Source organism: Oncorhynchus gorbuscha, linkage group LG04 (assembly GCF_021184085.1).
Source record: "Oncorhynchus gorbuscha isolate QuinsamMale2020 ecotype Even-year linkage group LG04, OgorEven_v1.0, whole genome shotgun sequence".
NCBI classification, from domain to species: Eukaryota; Metazoa; Chordata; class Actinopteri; order Salmoniformes; family Salmonidae; genus Oncorhynchus; species Oncorhynchus gorbuscha.
The window spans coordinates 17,533,798-17,556,575 of record NC_060176.1 but is presented as its reverse complement, the minus strand read 5'-3'; the positions used below and the strand labels follow the sequence as shown (position 1 = coordinate 17,556,575).

Genomic DNA, 22,778 nt, shown 5'->3' with positions numbered 1-22,778 from the left:
CGAAAGAAAGAAAAGCTGTGACCAATCTCATCATGACCATTTGCTTGTGGATTATCCTAGAACTACATTACAATTAGGGGGAGATCACCAAATGCAAGAATGAAAATGATTCGATTTACTTTTCCCTTATTTGTGTAGGTTTAGTGCTTTTACACATTCAATTATGCAAATTTTTCACTCGTTGTAGGCCTACAATCATGTGACAGATTATTGTCCAGTGGCTACTGTTTTATCTTGGCTGACGGGTTTGCGTCATGGGTGGGCGGGGCTGTACAGAAAATAGACGAACTGAACATATTTGACAAATACTAATGTAAAGGAGGCAGAAAGAAGCGTGCTACACAGGCTAATAACGACTGGTTCAAGATATACATAGCCTATATGTCAAATAGCGTTTTGTTTGGTATCAGTATATTTATTTCCCATTAATTCGGTGTCAGAGAAATATTTATTTCTAGTTTGCTAGCTCAACGACGGTCATATCTGAGGGGGTCCGATTTCCCCTCCTCTTCAGATGCATTACGATGCCCTCTGATTTTATATCCCTACTCAGCGCGGATCTCGACTTGAATTCCCCCAAATCCCTATATTCCAAAGGTAATACATCTATTTTATGTTAAGCATAGACTGTCCTATTTTCTTGTTTGTGTTGTTTTGGTTCTGTTCGTTGATATACGCTGTTGTTATTCTCGTACATGTGTGTTGAGAGCGCTGCCCTGTTTTACTGCACCGGTCGGCGTGAACGCCAGCGCACGGTGTCGCTTTGGCATTACATCTAAACCGTGGCTATATAGCTGCTGCCGCGTTCAGAACAACTGGGAAATCGGAAATATCCGATTGACAATGCATTTAAGTAAACTGGGAACTCGGGGGGAAAAACAGCTCCGACTGGGAAAAATCGTTTTGAACGGTCATCCAATATGGAATTCCAAGTTGTAAATCGGAAATGCATCTTCCTAGCGCGCCGACTTTTCCGACCTGAAGATCACTGACGTCATGATTTGACCTCGATTTTTCCAAGTTCCCAGTTGTCTTGAAAGCACCATCAAGTGATCTGTTTTGTATGAGAGCCATGTATAGATTATATAAGAAAACAGAAAGTTGCCTCTTAATTATAGGCTAGTCTTATGAATGTAAGACATTTTAAGATTTTGATACCATTCAATGTACCTTTATATGATATACAGACTGGTATCTGATAATGGACCAAAATCTGCTTACCTTGATGCAATGTCAACATGTTACTCTTGTTCGTCACAAGTCAACTAGGCTATTTATTCAGCTGGTAAATGATTACACTAACTATTTAATTTTTATTTTCCATGTAATTATGGTAATTAAACTATTTGTTTTTATGGTCCCATACCCTACACATATTTTAGGTGCTGTCATGAGTGTGAGAGGATAAAGGCTGCCTCATTGATGTCACAACACAAAAATAGTTAATTCCTGATACCCTATGTTGAAAGCATATTCATGCATTCAGTGGAAGTGTTTACCAACACTGCCATGTATTCAGTGGAAGTGTTTACCAACACTATGCCAGCAGTAATTGCAATATTTCATGTTTAAACAAACACACTCATCACTCAGATGGTGATTTAAAAAAAGAGGCAGATACTAGAGTACAATATAGGCCTAGGCCCTATTTTTATGGTGTAGTTGTAGGTCTAAATAGATTATATTCACCAGTCCCACTGAAAAACAACCAAGGGGGAGTGCACTGGTTGTCTGAACAGTTTTCATATATTTTGGCAATATGACTCAATACAGCACTTCAACAACATATCTATAAGCCCTTTGACGAACAATGGTATTAATGTCCAATGTCACAGTAAAAGTGAATTGTGAAACAAACAGCCCATGGACTTAGGCTAGCCTATGTCTCTTTTTTTTACTCCCTCAAATCCCCTACAGAGTGGGAAATGCAGTCTTTATTAAAATCAGAACTTTTTTTGTAACCCATTCCTGAAAACATGTTTTTAATTTCCTGAGTATACTGCAGAGATCTATATTCTGCTTGTAAATATACACACGTCTTTGGTTCCTAGTACAGGACCCCAGTAATCTCTGTGCAATTTAGTCTGAGAGAAATTAAACTTTTATCCTGGTATCTTTTATCAAACCCCTAATTACTATACATTTACCAGCATTTTCATGCAGTAAGTCCCGAGGGTGCGTGTGAATATTCAACTTCAATCGCACTGTTAGCCAAGTAGGGACTCTGTGGGTATAGTGTTGCACCTGAGTCATGAGTTCCTTATCATTTTAGAGGAATCTTCAGTCTTCATTGCCTACTTTCAAAGACAGATACTGTATAACTTAAGCTGCATGTTCCCTCAACTGAGAAAGGAGAAAAACAGTGTGTATGTTTTTCTGATGTCTTTGGTATGTTTGTGGTTTGCTGAAGGTATCCATAAGACTTTGACTGTGGTTTTCAACTGAATTCACAATAATCTGGATAACCTGAAGTATAAAGGGCTGTATTGACTTTCTGTTAGGTGCTGAAGTAGAGAAGTGGGTGTGTCTGACCGTGCTGTGCATTGCTGTTAATCCTCTACCTGGCTGGCTGCTGGCAGTGACCACACATAGGCTGCATGCCCAGAGTAATCTTTGTACAAACGATCAGATTGTATCTGTGGCTCAGATTTGCTGAGAGTAGCCTAAATATCATAGGCCCAGCATTGTTGGAGAGGTGGCAGACTGAATCCCAGAGGGGGTCAAAGAGCCACCCTTAATTTGTGTGGTTTAAAGCCAGTGGAGTGAAGAAATGACTTAATCATCCTTTTGACTAATGTCAGGAAGTTGCTCATAAATGGGTCAACTTGAGTTGGCCTGATTTGAGGCTGTGTTGGACTCCCCCATGTCAGAATATGCAAATGATTTGGCTAGGCCTAGTTTCTTCACTGAAAGTCTGCTTCTTGAGGAGCTAAAGATTGATATCATTACAGTAGGCTCACATGGCTATCTATTTTGTCACTACTTTTTTAAGGGTGGAATGAGTGACCGGGCATGTATGATTCTCTACACTGGCAGGCCCCTTACATAATCGTAATCCAAAAGATGCTGTGCGGGCTTAGAGGACGTTTATCCACTTTTGTAATAAGAAGGAAAAGTAGAGATTTGAGGAAGAGAGAATATCCTCAAAAAAAAGTATTTAACTAGGCAAGTCAGTTAAGAACAAACTCTTATTTACAATGACGGCCTACCAGGGAACAGTGGGTTAACTGCCTTGTTCAGGGGCAGAACAACAGATTTTTACCTTGTCAGCTCGGGGATTCGATATAGCAACCTTTCGGTTACTGGCCCAACGCCCGGTCACTCTTGTTTTTAACCACTAGGCTACCTGCTGATACCTTCCCATAGACTTCCAGTCATTGAGCCAACGACTATCCTTTTAAAAGCACGTCTTGGCAGAAATATATATATATTTTTGCAGTGAAATTAATATAGGGGAGACACTGGGATGATAAAGCAGATGTTGCTGTCAGCCGAGGCATGGTGATAAGCATTACATAGACAGGACAGAGTGCAATGAATGTCCACCGTTCTGTTGACTCTCTTAACCTGATTTTTAGCCTATAAGTGGTAGTTTATTAAATCAATTGTCAAACACCTAAATACTTGTACGTAGGTTACATCTATTACAATGTAATGTGGCTGGTATAAAACTGTACAAGGACTTTTATGATGGACAAGCAACAAGCATTTCACTACACTCGCATTAACACACACTGCCAACCATGTGTATGTGACCAATAAAATTTTATTTAATTTGGGTAAGGATTTTCATCCTTGTGTATTTTAGAGTATTCTTTTCATGTTAAAGGATAGAAATATATGTGAATTGAAACATGCAAAGTGTGAATGCAAAGTTTGCCTGCAGCTGAAGTTGAATCCAAAACATGAAACATTCACAGCTTACATGGAATTTGGAGCAGACAGCTGTTTCCCTCATGGCTGCGTGAGGTTGTGTCGTCATACTGTACTTTTCTTTGCTGTCATTTATGGATCGTATTGTGGTGTCCCCCTCTGGCTCAGAGAGACTTCCGGGGCCTCTGGGAGCTCTCTAATGAGGCAGTGAATCACACTACACTGCAAACACGGCTGTGGAGATGGAGCCAAGCATATGGCCATGTCTCTGCTGTCCTGAAAACATGGCAGAATGCCCTAGAGGTGAAACACTTCTATTTCTAGTACATTTCTCCTATTACATCTGTTTTTAGTCAGAATTCACATAGTCTATATGTAGATGTAGGGGCAGTGAGGGCTTAGGTTGCATTTAGTACATCTCAGTTGGGTTTTGTAATGTGATCCAGGTACAGTACCATAGACTTAAGAATATTTGAAACTATAGGATAAGGGCATGCTTTGCTTGTCTTAGGGCTGGCAATTGCCACAGACCTTACAATATGATATCACAATACTTAGTTCTGATACGATAGAATCTTGATCATCTCAATACATATGTGTTGTGTTTTGATATTCCAAACATATTGCTCACTATATGTCTGCTGCAGAGAGAAGAGAGCATTATAACATTTTGTTTTGATCAGTCATGATAATAAAAGCTGAAAACATGTTGGCTGAATATTTTTCTGAAGAAGATTGAGGATATAGGATGAAAATACTGGAGGTTTGGCGCAGGTACAGCCACTAGTGCTAGCAAATGCTACCTAGCAAAAAAAAATGTTTTGCAATTTTCTTTACCCCCATCACTAGAGTGCCTTGTCAAGTTGTAGAATTGTGACCATTTTGCAATGTGACAGGCATTTTAGGAGAAGGTGTTACTACCATTAGAAGTCAAATGGAATTGGTAGATTACAAGGCAAGATATTTTAAATGGCCAGTCACACATTGAAACCTTTACTCTTGAACACTTACTTCACTGTTAAGTTAACTGGTCGGCCCAATTTACAAACCCTGTGGTTTTGGTAAGCTTAAGAGCTCAGGCCTAGGGAGACTGGTCCCTGTGTTAATGACTGTATCTCACAGTGATGCTTTCCATCAGTATTGCTGTCTTTGTCCTACCCTGGACCACAGATCTCCCTTTGGCAGAGGCCCTCTTTATCTCTACTAAACTGGCCCACCAGAGCCCATAGGGTCAATCATTAACCATCACAAGGGAGCGGCTGCATTGTGTGTAAACCTGTGCTTGCGCTCAATTAATATTGACTCTGCTATGTTAAACAAACTTGGTGGCATGCGCTTAAAAATATTTGATTGCCTTGAATGCTAATATATTTATGATGATGAAAGACCAAAGACCTCAAAGGGACAACAAATGAAGCCAGTTTTTGATTAGATTCTTGATAATAATTTTACTTGTTTGACTTTCTCATCGGAACAATGAGAATCAAATGATTTGATTTGATTTGACTACAATGCCAATATCCTCTCTTTTTTAAAACCGATGCACAAACATTCAGTCCCACACTCCTGTGCTTGCACTTCTACCTCAAATCTGCAGGCATGGCATATACAGAGAAAGGACGGATTAGTGATCTCTCTTTTTAACCTTTGGGATCATCGTTTAGAAAGAAGCCAGAATCAGCTATCCCACTCTTTTTCTGCGCCACACAATTTAATTTAGCCTAATCACAGCAGTTGATGGTGTCAGTTTCACACTACTACCCAGGCACACTTTTGAAACATGCCCTAAATCCTTCCGATGAGGGTGTGCAGAGTTACGGCACAATTAGCCTAGCGTCGTCCAGGTCAGGGAGGGTTTGGGAGGGTCAGGGAGGTAGGGATATCATTGTCCCATCGTGCACTAGCAACTCCTGTGGCGGGCCGGGCGCAGTGCACGCTAACCAGGTCGCCAGGTGCACGGTGTTTCCTCCGACACATTGGTGCGGCTGGCTTCCGGGTTGGATGCGCGCTCTGCTAAGAAGCAGTACGGCTTGGTTGGGTTGTGTTTCGGAGGATGCGTGGCTTTCGACCTTTGTCTCTCCCGAGCCCGTACGGGAGTCATAGCGATGAGACAAGATAGTAGCTACTAACAATTGGATACCACAAAATTGGGGAGAAAAAGGGGGGTAAAATTCAAAACAATAAATAAAATAAAAATTTAAAAAACATAATTTTGCCAGAGACCAAGTTATAATACGCTGGGTATTACATGTCATGCAGGGAAGATTATGCCAGCTGGGGTGCTACAGGTACAAGGGCTGCAGAGGGCTGTTACATCGCCATCTGTGTCAGTGAGTTAGGCTCCACAGTGGGTTAGTTAGGGGCAAGTGTAAGGTTTTTGCCAAAGTGGATGCTTGTCTCAATGTCTAGTTACACACAGATAAATCCATTGGATTTGGCTTCCAAGAACCATCGTATGATTTAGTCTCTTTAGGCATAGGCTACTGCTTTAGGAACATTGTCATAAACCAGGCTAAATGGTTGCATACTTTAGTATCATTCACATAGGAATAGTTGATATATCAATGAATGGATTGTTTTGTATCCAAAGACTATTTTTTTCATTTGCCCTTTACAGAGATAGACCTACTTTAGGACTCTGACTGTAGGAGAGTCAAATTACAGTGTGGTCTGGACATTTTGAAATATGGCTAGTATTTTTCAGTCCCATTTCCAATAGTCATGGTCATGTAAATTGCAGTGTACTTTAGGTCAAAGGAATGTTCAATGCCAATCTATGGCTTAGGCCCTTGTCTTTGTTATCTGTGGGTCTGGGTCACTCTTTGTTGTGAATCCATCCAGTGGTTATCAAAATGCTTGGTTATTTCTGAGTAGCTCATTGTTTTTGTGCTTGTCTGGATATTGAAAGCTGTATGTCACCACCAACATGGAAGGAAATGGGTCGGCATCGCGTCCGCTGTGTTGACATGGCTGAGAGTGGTGGTTCTTTCACTTGGTTCAAAGAGCCAATACAGATGACAGTTACGGGTGTAGGATCTTAATTTGACCTGTTTTGTCGCAGCAAAATAGTCCTGCAGCAACAGGATTTGAACGTTTAGTCTATAATGTTGCTTCATCGGTGGTTAGGTAATTAACTGGTCAAAATGAGGCTATATGAAACGTGGAATACTGTTAATATAACTGTGTGTTAGTGCAGTAACTGATATGAGGAATTTCTGTAAATCACAATCTGCATTTCCTGTAAATCAGGAAAATTCTCAGCAACAAGAGTGATCAAATTAAAATCCTTAATCTGTATGTGAAAACAACACGTTTTCTGGAAGATGATAGGTTTACTAATAGCCTAGTTTTTTCACCCAATGTTATTGTTCAAACTATGTCTTGGGCCAATGTGTTTAACAGGTTCATAATCAAAGCAAATGTATTTATATAGCCCTTCGTCCATCAGCTGATATCTCAAAGTGCTGTACAGAAACCCAGCCTAAAACCCCAAGCAGCAAGCAATGCATGTGTAGAAGCACGGTGGCTAGGAAAATGCTTTTTATGCTCTCAGAGTACAATGTTGTCAATGAACAAGAGCTGTCAGCACTAACTAGAGTTATTAAAGCGGTGTATGCATAAAAGTGAGACTTGTTTTGAGAAATTAAATTTGAACGCACAGCCCACTCCCCCTCAACACACTAGCCTACTTCAAACCAGGCTGCACACTAAAGTCTTCACTGATGGATCTTAAATCCACATTTTGCCATGACTTATTCCATGTTCATATGACACCTGAGTGAGAGTGAATATCAATATCAATGAGGGTCCTGACCTCTAGGGGACTGGGAACATGCCTTGAGTGCCCAGTCACTAATTCATGACTAAAACAAGGTTTAGATTAGCTGGCTAGACTAATTTACCTAGCAAACTAAACTGTTAGCTGACATGGGCTTATTGACTGGCTGCCAGTAACTGACATAACGAGTAATACTTCCTTTTGGTTGGGGGTCTCATAGCGGCCGTGGGGCCCTCCCCCATAACTTCCTTCTCCCCCATAACTTCCTTTTAGAAACTCAGAGGTTAATGGTTAACACTAACCAAACCTCAGTAAAGAGGAGCAATTTGCATCAGGTCAAATCATTACCTCTTCCAGTATTTACTGTGATCTTGTTTAGGCTCTAACCATTCTATGCGTGAACGGTTTAACCTCCTAGCACCCCTAGCAACAGTCACTGATAGTAACATCAACACTTGTCATTTCACCTTGTAGTGGTTATCATCCTTCTTGTTCTCGTATCAAATTGACAGATTAATTATTTTATTTTTTATTTTACCCCGTTTTTTTTCTCCCCAATTTCGTGGTATCCAATTGTTTAGTAGCTACTATCTTGTCTCATCGCTACAACTCCCGTACGGGCTCAGGAGAGACGAAGGCTGAAAGTCATGCGTCCTCCGATACACAACCCAACCCAACCAAGCCGCACCTGGCAACCTTGGTTAGCGCACACTGCACCCGGCCCGCCACAGGGGTCGCTGGTGCGCGATGAGACAAAGATATCCCTACCGGCCAACCCCTCCCTAACCCGGACGACACTAGGCCAATTGTGCGTCGCCCCACGGACCTCCCGGTCGTGGCCGGTTACGACAGAGCCTGGGCGCGAACCCAGAGTCTCTGGTGGCACACATAATGATCGACACACCAGTCCCTGTTGCATGGTTTGTATTGATACAATAAGTCACTGCTGTGAATGAAGTGCCTTGCCTCATTGAGCTTAAAAGTGTGGCTTTTATCTGTACTGTTAAATGCCATTTGTGATTTTGGTGAACATCAAGACTGTGGTCTCTAATGTGACTCTAATTGATTACATAGCAATTCAGAAACCCTGTTTTAGGAGCTATTGAAGGGATTCCCAGATCAGTTGTCTGTTGGGGACAATTCAAGAAAGACACAATCGTGCAGGAAGAATGACACATCGGGCAGTAGGTAGCCTATCAGTTCGAGAGGCGAGCCAGCTACCAGAGGGTTGCCAGTTTGAATCCCGGTTCTGAAGGGGGGAAAATCTGGCTGAAAGTGAGCCAGGCAATTGGAGGGTTGCTGGTATCCTAGATTCCATTGCCTGCCGCTGTGCCCTTGAGCAAGGCAGTAAACTCCCCGTAACAACTGCTCCACGGGCGCCCAGTGTAGCAACCCCTGCTCCAACCTCTCTAACCTGTATGTGTCTTTTGGTGGGGTTGGGATAAAGCAGAAGTCACATTTCGGTTAGACATTCTGTACAATCAACAAAGTGATCATAATCTTGTGCCACATGATCTGCACGTACCCAAGTTCTAGCTTATCTTTGGAATCAGAACTTGGCACTATTTGATTTCTGCTACTGCCAGTAACTATAAGGAAATACATGTCGGCCTTAGGTAGGCCTATGCACTTAACAGCATAGTCTCTGACCAAATAGGGCCTTAAATTGGGCGATACAATTGCCCAGTCTCAACACTGTCCCTTGGCTTTTGTCTCAGAGACAGATCCTGCTGTATTCAGTGATACCCCGTGCCCACAGGGTACCCTGTGCCCATTCCGGTAGTAGATTCATTCTCACGTTTAGTATTTCAGAAATCTCTTGTTGACAGATGCACGTACCATAAATGTTAATAGCAGCTGTCGACAGAGTGTGATGCGACGACTGAAGCCTGCTGCATGCTTCCCAATCAAAACATTTTGTGGATATATTATGAAAACATTTGGTGAAGTTTTGGTGTTTGGCAGGGTTTTTTTTCATCTGTTCACGCGCACACAAAAAATTCTTAGGGCGAGTCGAAGTTTGGTAGCTGAAGTCTGCTCCCCTTCGTCAGTGATTGGTCAACAGTACTACTCCTAGTAGGAGTGGGAACTATGGACAGGATTTTTCAATAGTGTTTGTTGTCATTGAACGAGAGACAACTAGTTTTCATACAATTTTTTAAACTTAAATACTCCAGTTAGATGTGAAATTGCACAACTAAGACCTCCTTTGCAAAATCGTTCAAATGAATTACAGATTTCTTGATTTATCTTTGTGTAATTATTTTGAGGAAGTGTTACTGGGTATGTTGTTGCTACAGCAACTCAAGAGGGACAAATAATAATTTTGCTGCTTTTTTTCAAGTTTTTCAAGCAAAGGTCTTTTTTAAAGGATCACGCGAGGCACAGACGTTCACTTTGCCTAGCCGGGTTCTGCTAGGAGCAAACCGAACCTAGCATGCAGACGCCATTTATGTGGAGCTTTTAGGTACACAGATTTTTTTGTCACTGGTCTTTTGGACAAATCACGATTTAGCAGGTCCTCACATCTTTCAAATTTCAGAAGGGGAAGAGGTATCTGGGCTGTAGACTTGCCCCAAACTGTCTGAGAGTTTATGTTCAGAGGGGCGGAGACCGCTTGTCTCATTAGTAATTTTTAGAATACGTCTCCCCCTATAACCTAATCGAGCAACTGACGCAATTACGCAAGGTTTTAGTTCTGGATGTCCGAGGTTAGTGGTTTATTAAATCCTCTCTGGCCACAGGTGCTGTACCAGTGATAGACGGGATCGTCTAGGAGGTTGGCTGTGGCGCTCTCTGCTCTCGCTGTGCCTCTCCCTCGTAGGAGACTGATTTGTGACACCTTTCTGTGAAAACCCAAATGCGTCTCCGAGCTCTGATCCCTCTGTTTCTACCCAGAGCGAAATGAAGACTTTTTTTATGTCAACAAAGATGTTAAATATTTAGAGGGCTAAATCATAGCTGTCAGGAGCTTTTCCGTTAGCAGCTGAGGAGACACGGTCAGGTTTCAGTGTAGGCTTACAGCTCTACTAGTCCCTCCTTAAAGAGCATGGCTCCTTATGTGGACTTCGTGACATGTCTGCCCCACTTGGATCCACCGCTAATGAGCATTGTTCATCAATCTTAACCAAAGACCATAAGCCTTTTCCTCTTGTGGTAGTTTTCAGATAACCCCTTGCTCTTTAGTGCTATTTAAAGTCCTATTCCTGATTTGTGATTCTTGTTAAAGCTGTTTCTCTCCTCCCTCCCTCCCTCTGCTCCTGCCATTGCCACACCAACACGTGCTCTGTCAGAGAGCTTGCCCAATGATAGATTATTATACACAGGACGTATGCCAAGGGCTTTGGCAACACTGTGACTTCAAGGGGGGTATAAAGAGACAAACATTCCAGCACACCATAACGGTTGTGCAATCTTAATTTCCTGTGTTTTCATTCCTTTTTCCTGAGTCACCTGTTAGTTCTCAGGGAGGTGGGGGCAGAAAGAATGGTACCTTTTGGAGTGACAGTGTCCTATTGTTCCCCCTAACATCCTGTCATAAAATATATATATATTTTATGTTTTATGTAAGTAGCTTAGCTACCTGTCTTAAGTCTCAATAACTTGTAATTGGGAGCATAATAAGGTTCACTTTCACTGAAGTACAGTTAGTTATAATTTTACCTCAGCTGAACTGCCTCTTAGTCACAGCCTGATAAATTGTGAAATGTTAGAAGGGTTTTGGTGAGTGGGAAAACCAGACGTCATCATCAGGTATGACGGTGCCCCACTGCCAAGCTCTGAACCAGATGGAACCTGTTTCTGGTTAGAGATGGAACTGATTACATTTTATCTCAGGGCCTCTTGCTTGATAGCACTGTTTAATCAATCTGTGTGGCAAAAAAATGGGCTACTACCTTTCTCAAAACGTATCTGGAACAGCATTCATTGTCCCTCATAGTTTTGAATCACATCCAATACAGCCTTGGCAACCGAACAATTCTGCTGAACTAAATTATGTAGCTTAATTCATTTGGTTCTTCTCAGGATAACACCCTCGCCCCCAAACATTGCAAACTGAGTTGCCATCAATTATTTATTTGTGGTGGTGTTGGCATGTACTATTGCTCTGATAATAGCCTCATTCTCCCATGGTTATTTCTAATTAATCAGCAGACATTCTAAAGCCTTAATTAGATTTTGTGCCAAATCCTCTTAGGTGATTAATATACTGTAGGTGTGGTCTTAGTATGGCAAGGAGAGGTGAGACTGAAGGACAAATTAGCACTGCTGTGCAGCACTGGCCAAGACAAAGACCGCTCCAAACCCACACGCGGCACCATCATGGTCCAACTGAAGAATTCAATCAGGATTGTGGTCAATGTGTACAGCAAGCCTATCTCATCACGTTTAAATTATACAAATGGGTAAATACACAGTTGGTTTCATTTTGGTTGTTCTGACTGCTGTTGCTGCAGTCCTTCATAGTGCTCTGCTCAGTAATAACCTATGTTATTTTCATGTTTTGTCGATTATTCTAAATGCATCCACAACCTCCCTCCCCAACCCCCATGAAGGGGGAGCCTCAAGGCCAAAACAACCCTTCCTAACATAAATTGTTAATGCCAAATATTTTATCAGCTTATTTCAACATTCTTATTAGCAGAGTCAACATGCGCCCGTAGCAAAATCAAGAGCAAATACACAAAGGTTCCAAATTTGGAGCCTTGTGACGCCGCAGGCTATTTTTAAGCATATCACTAATAACTCTCCTGGCCTTTATAGATGGATGGTAGGAAAGGACTCTCTGTTTCCCCATGCTCTACGGAGCTGACGTTTGACTGTGGATTTCATGGGCTGCTGGGTAAATGGTTTGGAGTCTTTCATAGTTCTCCTATGTCAACATGGCTGGTACTGATAGAGCCTCAACCAGTAACCATTGTTCATCAATCATTCACTTGGGAAGAGATGCATTTTTCTCCTTCATATGATCCTGGGTAAATCATAGGGCCGGGACTATACCAGTATTGCGATTTATTTTTTCCATGACAAAAATGAAACCATGAAGCAGACTATTTGGTCCTTTTAACCTGCTGTGTGTAAAATATTCTGTACTATAGCTTGGAAAATAAATAAATGTGACTCTGGATGACAACATAATGATGTTTGTTTCCAACATTAGAGCTGATTTCCTAAAGAAGTTCAATCCACATTGTTTTGTTTTCTTGCCATGATACTGTATCTTCCTGATCCTAGTAAATAGTATTTCCCTTTTTGTCTTTTAACAAAATCTAAATCTAATCCATTTGTATTTGTCACATACAGAGTTTACAGCAGGTATAAAGGGGGAAGCCAAATGCTTATGTGCTAGATCCACTGAGGTATAAGAAGAACTAGAAACTGACTACAAGATGGCTGATCGTTGTTTTCATCTTAATCTTCTCACATTCGCATATACCGTTCTGTGGTTGCTGCCAACTTTCTTACTGGGCCTACGCCGCCTGCGCAGTAGCACTCTGTGCGCACTGCACAGACAGCAGTATCGCACGAACCTGCTCCGGGAACTCAGTCAAAGCAGGTGGGCAGCTAAACAAGCCAACCGGCACTTCCTCTGGCTAGCTGGGGTCATGACCTCAGAGCAAGAATAAAACATGTTAACTTCTGCTGTGAGTGATGAAAAAAATATTAAAAAGGACTCTCAGCGACAATTATTTGAATAATTCAAAATTGTTTTGTGCATAAAGGGGGTGACTAAAGTCTTATTGCAAATTTTATAATTCGACTTCTCTACGGCGCCGTCAATGGGAATTGTCTTTCTTGGCTAGGATTCAGTTAAACTGCAATACTGTAGGTGCAGTCAAAAGTATGCTTCCATTACATTTACATTACATTTAAGTCATTTAGCAGACGCTCTTATCCAGAGCGACTTACAAATTGGTGCATTCACCTTATGACATCCAGTGGAACAGTCACTTTACACAGACTGGAACCCTGGCCCCTTGATTAGCTCCCTCAACAATGCAGTATTTCAGTCAATAACAATAATACCGAAAAAAAATAGTCAAAAATAACAAGTAATAAGAGAGGTAGTATGCATAGTAATAATGGACTGTAATTACACTATTTTTATACATATAGAGTGGGTAGTGACTTGGTCACGCAGTGAAATAAATATTATATAGTAGAACTGCAGTGTTGACTGTGTGTGTGTGTGTGTGTGTGTGTGTGTGTGTGTGTGTGTGTGTGTGTGTGTGTGTGTGTGTGTGTGTGTGTGTGTGTGTGTGTGTGTGTGTGTGTGTGTGTGTGTGTGTGTGTGTGTGTGTGTGTGTGTGTGTGTGTGTGTGTGTGTGTGTGTGAGAGCTATTAGTACATGTGGGGGCTTGTTTGTGTGTGTAGTCAGTGGGGCTGGGAATTGCCATGGACTTCACAAGACAATATTATCACAATATTTAGGTGCCGATACGATATGTTTTGCGGTTCTCATTACTCTAATATATAACATGGGGCAAAAAGTATTTAGCCAGCCACCAATTGTGCAAGTTCTCCCACTTAAAAAGATGAGAGAGGCCTGTAATTTTCAACATAGGTACACTTAAACTATGACAGACAAAATTAGAGAGAAAATAACCCAGAAAATCACATTATAGGATTTTTAATGAATTTATTTGCAAATTATGGTGGAAAATAACCATTTGGTCGCCTACAAACAAGCAAGATTTCTGGCTCTCACAGACCTGTAACTTCTTCTTTAAGAGGCTCCTCTGTCCTCCACTCGTTACCTGTATTAATGGCACCTGTTTGAACTTGTTATCAGTATAAAAGACACCTGTCCACAACCTCAAACAGTCACACTCCAAACTCCACCATGGCCAAGACCAAAGAGCTGTCAAAGGACACCAGAAACAAAATTGTAGACCTGCACCAGGCTGGGAAGACTGAATCTGCAATAGGTAAACAGCTTGGTTTGAAGAAATCAACTGTGGGAGCAATTATTAGGAAATGGAAGACATACAAGACCACTGATAATCTCCCTCGATCTGGGACTCCACGCAAGATCTCACCCCGTGGAGTCAAAATGATCACAAGCAAGAATTCCAGAGCAAAAATCCCAGAACCACACGGGAGGACCTAGTGAATGACCTGCAGAGAGCTGGGACCAAAGTAACAAAGCCTACCATCAGCAACAGCCCCAAAACATCACTGCTCTAGAGGAGATCTGCATGGAGTAATGGGCCAAAATACCAGCAACAGTGTGTGAAAACTTTGAAGACTTACAGTAAACGTTTGACCTCTGTCATTGCCAACAAAGGGTATATAACAAAGTATTGAGATAAACGTTTGTTATTGACCAAACACTTATTTTCCACCATAATTGGCAAATTAATTAAGAAAAATCCTACAATGTGATTTTCTGGATTTTTTTTCTAATTTTGTCTGTCATAGTTGAAGTGTACCTATGATGGAAATTACAGGCCTTTCATCTTTTTCAGTGGGAGAACTTTCACAATTGGTGGCTGACTAAATACTTTTTTGACACACTGTACATATATACACACAGTGAGCTCCAAAACTACTGCCACCCCTGACTGGCAATACAGAAACAATACTTTAAAAAATATAAACAATATAATTATAGAGAAACTCACAATACCAACATGTGAGAAATACTGTACTTTATTAATATTTCAATGGAACCAACCAAAATCATTTATAGATCCTCCAAATCAAGTTTTCACAATTAATGGCATCCTAAAATATTATTGTAAATAACATCTAACAAAATTAAACCAGGAATTAAATTCCACTTATTTAAGTTGATCTAAGTCTTAAGAAACTATATTGAGCCATTACATCACTTCCTGTTTCACTAGGGTATAAAAATGAGGTAACGCATGCAATATCCCTTTGTCATCCAACACCATGAAGAAAACAAAAGAACTGGCAGTTCAAAAGAGACCGATGGTTGTAGACCTTCATGAATCTGGTAATGGCTACAAGAAGATCCACAAACAAATGAATATACTACTGAGCACTGTCAGAGCAATTAATAGAAAATTGAAAAGATTTGGAACAGTTGAAAATCTCACAGGTAGAGGACGCAAATGCACCCCCCCCCCCAGGATAGGGAGGAGGATGGTGAGAGAATCAACTAAATCCCCAAGAATCACTGTGAAAGAATTGCAGGCCTTGGTGGCATCTTGGGGTCAACAGGTTTCAAAAAGCACCATCAGACTCCACCTCCACAACCACAGGCTCTTTGGAAGGGTTGCCAGGCTCATTCTGACGCCAAAACAAAGACGCAAGTGCTTGTAGTTTGCCAACCGTCATTTAAATTATGACTGGAAGAAGGTGCTCTGGTCAGATAAGACCAACATTTAACATTTTGGTCAGATACAGCATCGGCATGTTTGGCGTCGAAACAGAGATGCATAATAGGAGAGGCACCTCGTACCCACGGTGTAATATGGTGGTGGGTCAGTGATGTTCTGGGGTTGTTTTTATTCCAGAGGTCCAGGGGCACTGGTTAAGATTGATTGCATAATGAATTCCACCAAGTTTCAGGCAATTTATGGGTGAGAATCTGGTTGCCTCTGCCAGAAGGCTGGGACTTGGCCGTAGGTGGACTTTCCAACAAGACAATGACCTAAAACATACCTCAAAATCCACACAGAAATGGTTCTGTGATCACAAAATCAATGTTCTGCCATTGCCATCTCAGTCGCCGGTCCTCAATCCAATCGAAAACCCGTGGGTTGAGTTGAGGAGGGCAGTTGAGAAGCGCAAAGCCAAGAATGTGAAGAATCTTGAAAGGATCTGCAAAATCTCTCCAAATGTGTTCTATAACCTTGTCAAACATTACAGGAAAAGACTCCATGCTGTTATCCTTGCCAGGGGTGGTTGCATTAAGTACTAAATTAGGATAAATAAATCAAATAAAAGGAGTGCCAAAAATGATGAAACCTTGAATTTGGTGAAATGTATTTTGTATTAAATAATTGTATGATTTTGGTTGGTTCCATTGAAACATTAATAAAGTACAGTATTTCTCACATGTTGGTATTTTTAGTTTCTCTCTATAAAAATATAAACAATATAATTTAAAGTATTGTTTGTGCATTGCCAGTCAGGGGTGCCAGTAATTTTGGATCCCACTGTATAAATACTTACATTTGATTGCTGTTCCGTGTTACAAACATATTGCTCACCATATGTCTTCTGCAGAGGGACGAGAGAGCCATGAGAAAATGAATTTGATCAGTTGTGGCAATAAAAGTGCTCAAACCAAATTGGCTCCCTATTTAAAAACAAGATGGAGAACAAGCTATGAAGGAAAAATACTGGAACATTGGTGCAACTAGCACAAAAATATTGCGATATTGTCAAAATGAAACGATACATCGTCCAAAATGATATCCCGATATGTAACTGTATGGATTTTTTTTCATCACTAGTCAGTGCAATTAATCTCTACAGTGCAGATACTCTCTGAGGTAAATGAACTCTAATTTCAGTGTTGTATGGCTGTTTTTTTTCTGATTGTCCTGTTTGGGAGGCTGAGAAGCTAAAAGCTTGGCTTGGTGATTTCATGCAGTGAGTGTATTTGTGCGTGCTGAGTGACCACAGGCCTCCTTGTTGCCTAAGCATGGTTTTCCCTCTGGCTGGAGAAATGCCTATGTGGGCACACTACGCTCATTGTGAAGCAGCGTCCTTGTGAATATGGGGGAATGGCAGTCCTGTGATGTGTCCTATGAATGAGACTAGCAGTAACAAGATAGATATTAGCAGATGGACCTGATTGTGACTGACAGCCTGATGGTATGCAAGGCCTGGTCTGCAATCGTACCGGTAAATTGACAGTTGATGAGTCGGATTAAATGATTGTCGTAATAGGTAAAGAAGGAAGTGTTTAAAATGGCTAAATAAAGGTTGGCAATAGGTTTAGCTACTTAAGAATCATACTGCATGTTTATGGACTTAAATCTGTAGATCCGTGCGTGTATGTGTGTTCTCACTTCTCAAACCTTGGGCAGATTTCAGCTGTTCAGACAGAATGTGCATTGTCGTTTTAATCTTTTTTTGCTACCCCCGCTCTCCCTGTTCGATATATTATCCACATATATGGCTTCGTAGCGAATGTAATCACCATTAGCTAGTTCTCATAGTATCTGAAAACCTCAACAAATGATTGAGTTATTTCGAATTTAGTCATGGCAGCTGAGTTGTTTAGAGGTGCATCCTGACGGCAACAAAAACAATACAAATATATTCCAGATCACAGAAAATGACTAAAAATACTAGTTTCATAACAATTCATGATCATAAATCATGATGTTACGTTGGACCCATTTGCATTGAATAGCTATTCTCAAACTAACAGCAGTGCCTATATGATGTCCTTCCATACAGGCGTGACATGCTGGAGTGATTCTGCTATGCAAATGTTGTTGATCAGTAGGCTACTATATGTCCCAAATAGAAGGGAAACAGATTGTCATCTGTAGCATCCACTGATCAGCTAAAACAGGCTCAATAACTCAATGCATGCACACACTCTTATTGAATATGCATTCACATGTATTGTGAGTAGGCCTATGCCATCTTCATTTACCCAGTTTATCAAGAGATTTACCATTCAAATCAAATGTTATGTAGTTAGATTGGTAAAAACTTTTAAAAAAGGCAAATGTATTGTTAGATTTTCTTTAATTGATGAATAAATGCATACATGGCTGTCTCTGGGAAATTTAATTAAATTGAATATCGGCCTAAAATATCGGCAATCGGCCTCTCAAAATTAGTATGGACATTAGCCCTAAAAAATCCATATCGGTCGTTCTCTAAACAGAACATGCAAATCACAGATGCAACAGCATTCGTCCTTCTTACTGAATTCCGATGCGCAGTTTGAAGATGTTAGAATAATTGTCCACATATGTTTCTCAGCCAACAAGATGAGTAACGAACAGCAAAATCTGTAGCCTATGTCAATCTACTATCCTCCATAGTCAAAAAGTTGACCTACTCTGTTGGTCAGCTTGTTCTGTGCGAGAAAGAAATTCCAAACAGACTCTGGGACAGTTGTGCGATAATAGATCCCATATTCATACAACTAGTACATCAAAATAACTTTAAAAAGCATTGAGGCTGATGCAACAGATCAGAACTTTTGGCTTAAAATTATGATAAACAATTATTTCTTAACATTATAGCTGTGTGGCAAAGCACACACGTCAGTAGGCTATGCGTGAATGTTCCTTCCATAATGCAATTAGAGAGAAAACAACAACGTTATCAAAAGCACACTGCACATGCAAGCGGTTTCATGTGACAGAGATGAATGAAAATATCCATTAGAAATTTCGAGAGATGGGACATCTAAAGATGCAGCAACAAACATGGGTTGCTAATATGACTAGGATTGTGCCTTAGGCTACTGGACAATGAAAGAAAGTTGATTTGAAAACCAATAGAACATGGGAGAAATCAGGCTAATTGTTTCAGTGGCATATGGAGTTGTTGTGTTTTAATAATTACCTCCACGTTTATAGAAACGGATTTTGGCTCAGCTACTTTGAAGCAATGTAAAGACATGCCTCATGATATGAAGTAAAACGTTAAGGTTTCACACAATACGTATACGTTTTAAAAATGCATACTGCCTCCAGCTCTTGTGGTGAGATTATAAATCCTGCCCACTGTTGCCTAAGCACTTGAATGGTGAATGAGAAGCGCTCTTCAATTACCAGTTGAGAAATAAAAAATAGTAGCTATCTTTAAGCCTGACCATCAAATCTGTAGAATTGTTGCACAATGATTGGGCTAATAGAAGCACGTTTCACTCCAGCAGCAACAGGATCTGTAGCAGCAGCTCTCGTACAGATCTTCCACTCAAATTACGCTCTGTATCTGTAAACTGTGCATGCGTGATAATTAAGAATCATAACAACTAACAAAAATACACGCACAATTGAATTCCACAGTAGGGCTCACTGTGACTGGCTAGTTTATCCTGATGAAGGTTGGTGGTGTTGTCTTGCGAGCCAGTCGGAGGTAGGCCTAATCTGATTCCAAGAAGTGGTCTCTGGTCACCATGAGATTAGCTGGACAGAAACAGGAAGCAGGTCACGATCTCTGAGCCTTGCATGACACCAACGGCTGCCCTTAACCCAGGACCTGGCTGCCTTTCACAAACAAACACAGATGGAGAAAGAATAAAGAGTGAGAAGACCAAAGATGCATAGACGACAGAGATCACATTCTGAGAGGTGATATGGGACCTGATAAAGATGATGCACAGTCTATGAAACCAAACCTCTCAACCTACCTTGTGATGCGTTTCACTCAATGGTTAACAAACCTCGGCTAGTTAGTTTCTTCCCCTGTCATACTGAATGGAATCAATGACACACACTAGGAAGCACATGGAGGGGAAATGATAAACATCCACTCTGTTAACTCCTCTGTCCATGCACTGCTCTTGCATTGGTCTAAAATGGTCTTCTTTCATCTCAGTGCTAAGATATTGTTTGCGTGAGACGTTATGGCGCTGTACTAATGGTCAACCACACAGATACACACTGGACTGGTTGTGTGGAAAGAAGCCTGAAGTACATCTGCTCTCACCTAACCTCTACACTCGTCGTGACTCCTTCCAAACATTGTACTGCAACTGGTATATAACTCAAATATTGCCACTCATTAAATAATTTATTTGAGCTATTTGCCCCAACAACATTGTTCCAAGTAGTACAGTGATTTGAAAATACAGATAAAATTGAGAATCCTCATCTTGTTCTTTGTGAACAAATTCACCTAAAATGTCCCTATGAAACAGGAAGTACACTGGACGCTGAGGGTATGGGCCCCTGTGTAAGTCACACATTGTGTTTTGTTTTTTCTTTCAGGTGGTTGATTCCTCTCTGTCTCTGTGTGAAGAATAGATCTGCTCTGGGATTCAATTCCATGGAGAGCATTGTCATAAAACATTCATCAGTGGATGGCTTAGGTGACAGGACATGGCACAGGAAGTAGGTGAGAAGACCAGACCTGCTCTATTGGATTAATGAAGCCATTATGTTTTTTTTTCTCAGGTAGTGAGAGATTGTGACTGGTCTGGGGCTGAGGATGGTCACATTTGCATTTGGTTTCCGGTTTTCAGGTACCCTAGATGGAGATATGAATGTTCCTTTGGTTATGCACAGATAGAGACCCCAGTTCAGCGGTGTGGTGGGGCAATGTATTGGAAACCTGTAGGAGTTTCTTCTATGACTGGAACTGTGTGTGGGAAAGAACATAAAGTAATAGTTGTGTCTGTTGTGCTTTTAACCAAACTGTTTCCACAAGACTGTGACTGACACACATCATCGCAGTGTCTTTGTTAGTCTTTTTTGCAATGTCCTTGTTGGAGGTGTGCTGGTGACCACATCTATAATAATGTCACTAGGCCGTGTGGTCCTTGTTTACACCTCTATTTGGGCAGCGGGCACAGCAGCAAGAGATGTGGGTTGATGACGGTACGGTGACACTGGTAACGCGCAGGCCAACTGTGCTATGAGCTTGCCCCCTAGACGTCAACACATTTACATTAATCCCTGACACCAGAGCTGGTGACCCCTCACTTTGTTCTCTCCCAGCCCTCCAGTTTTCCTGGAGAGAGTGAGAGGGGACAGATTTGCTGTTGGGTGATACCGTGGAAGCATTTTATCACTCCATCCCTTAGTTGTCAGGCGCATTTGAATCATGCCTCTGTTAGGTTGGCCAAATTGAACCGATGGGCATTGCAATGGTTGAGATTGTCATAGTTGCCTTTGGGGAAACCTTTTTGTTGTGGCTTGAGTGGACTCTTGGTGATATAGGTTACTGTTGGGTGTGAGGATCACAGTGGACAGGGTAGGCTAGGCCTACTTGTCAAATAAGTTTTGGTTGACATTTGGGGTGAATACTTTTAGCACTTATTTTTGTCGCAACAATTTCACAATGTTTCAGTCATACATTTTATCAAGTCGCATGGGTGGCAACATCTTCCTTCCTGTTGAACAAATTTGAAACCACGCTTTTGACGTCATCATTCAGCATTCCTCACTCAAAATCGTATTTTTCTGTGTCAATGTTATACAAAGTAGGCCGGCCGGCCGTATGTGACTTGTGCTTCAATGGTTTGTGTTGGTTTGCCGTTAGGAGTGTATTTTGCGAAGATGTTGAGTTGTCCCTCTGGGCTCATACCAGAGTAGCACCTGATTTGAATATAGAGTTGATTGATGGCTGCCCAGATCCTTTGCCTGCTTTAGATGTCAGGGGAGGCCGTGGGTGGCGTTTAAAGAGTTGAACGATTCTTATTTTATTTTTTTAACACGTGTGTGTGTTACCATTGCTTACTGAGATGATTCTGCAGTATTTACAGTAACTCTGGCAGTTGTTGAAATAGCCACCTGTAATATTAGGCTAACTTATTTAGGGATATATGTGTCTGTTTTTCTCCTCATTAGCTCAGGAGAAGAGACAACTCTCTTCTGGAAAGTGCCCCCATGTTCCCTGTTGCTATGGTGTCAGTGGCATCCCTCGTGTAGGCTTGGTTGTAAACATGTCAGGAGTGTTGTAAATAGCTCACTGCAGGTGCCAGCCCTCTGAATGTGTTTCTCCCTGCCTGGGTTGCACATCAGATGTGCTGCTGTGAAGGTAAGCCTATTCTTTATCCTTCCTAGAGTCTCTTCATTTAGTGTTGTCCCACCATAATGTAGCCTAGCCACCCTGCACCTTTATCCTACTTTGGCTGTTTGTGTTTTTCTCAATGGCCTCCATTTCTATTTGACAAGCTTCAAATGACAAGTTGAACAAGCTGATAGAAAAAGGTTGGTGAACACCATAACAAGACAAGTGGTGGGAGGGGAGGGGCACAGAAGGGGTGTTAACAGTCATTCGGCCAAAAGCACAGTGCCACGCCCCAGGTGCTAGGGCTAGTGAGAGCAAGCAGCAGGAATGTGAGGGAAATGAATGGGAGTGTAAGTCCTGCCTTTCCCATGGTGAGTGGTCTCTCTACACTTTTACTTCGACATAGAGTTGTGCAGTAAAAACTGAACACAAGGGTGTCACATGCTATGGACACGATTTTTAACTGTGTGGATGTTTAGAGATCCACTTTGCCTCGATT

General features: G+C 41.3%; 1 protein-coding gene across 2 annotated transcripts in view; it reads left to right on the top strand.

Annotated features, from left to right (window-relative positions):
* Nucleotides 1–280: 280 nt before the first annotated feature.
* The window catches only part of LOC124033770 (nuclear factor of activated T-cells 5-like), a 56,218-nt gene continuing 33,720 nt past the window's right edge, over nt 281–22,778 (top strand). Inside the window, exons 1-2 of one of the 2 annotated variants that reach the window (XM_046346023.1) lie at nt 281–597; nt 20,536–20,662. In XM_046346023.1, coding sequence (XP_046201979.1) covers nt 20,647–20,662 — 16 coding nt within the window. In that variant the 5' untranslated portion in view covers nt 281–597; nt 20,536–20,646. The remainder of the gene's footprint in view (nt 598–20,535; nt 20,663–22,778) is intronic. The other variant, XM_046346022.1, reaches the window with a different exon arrangement.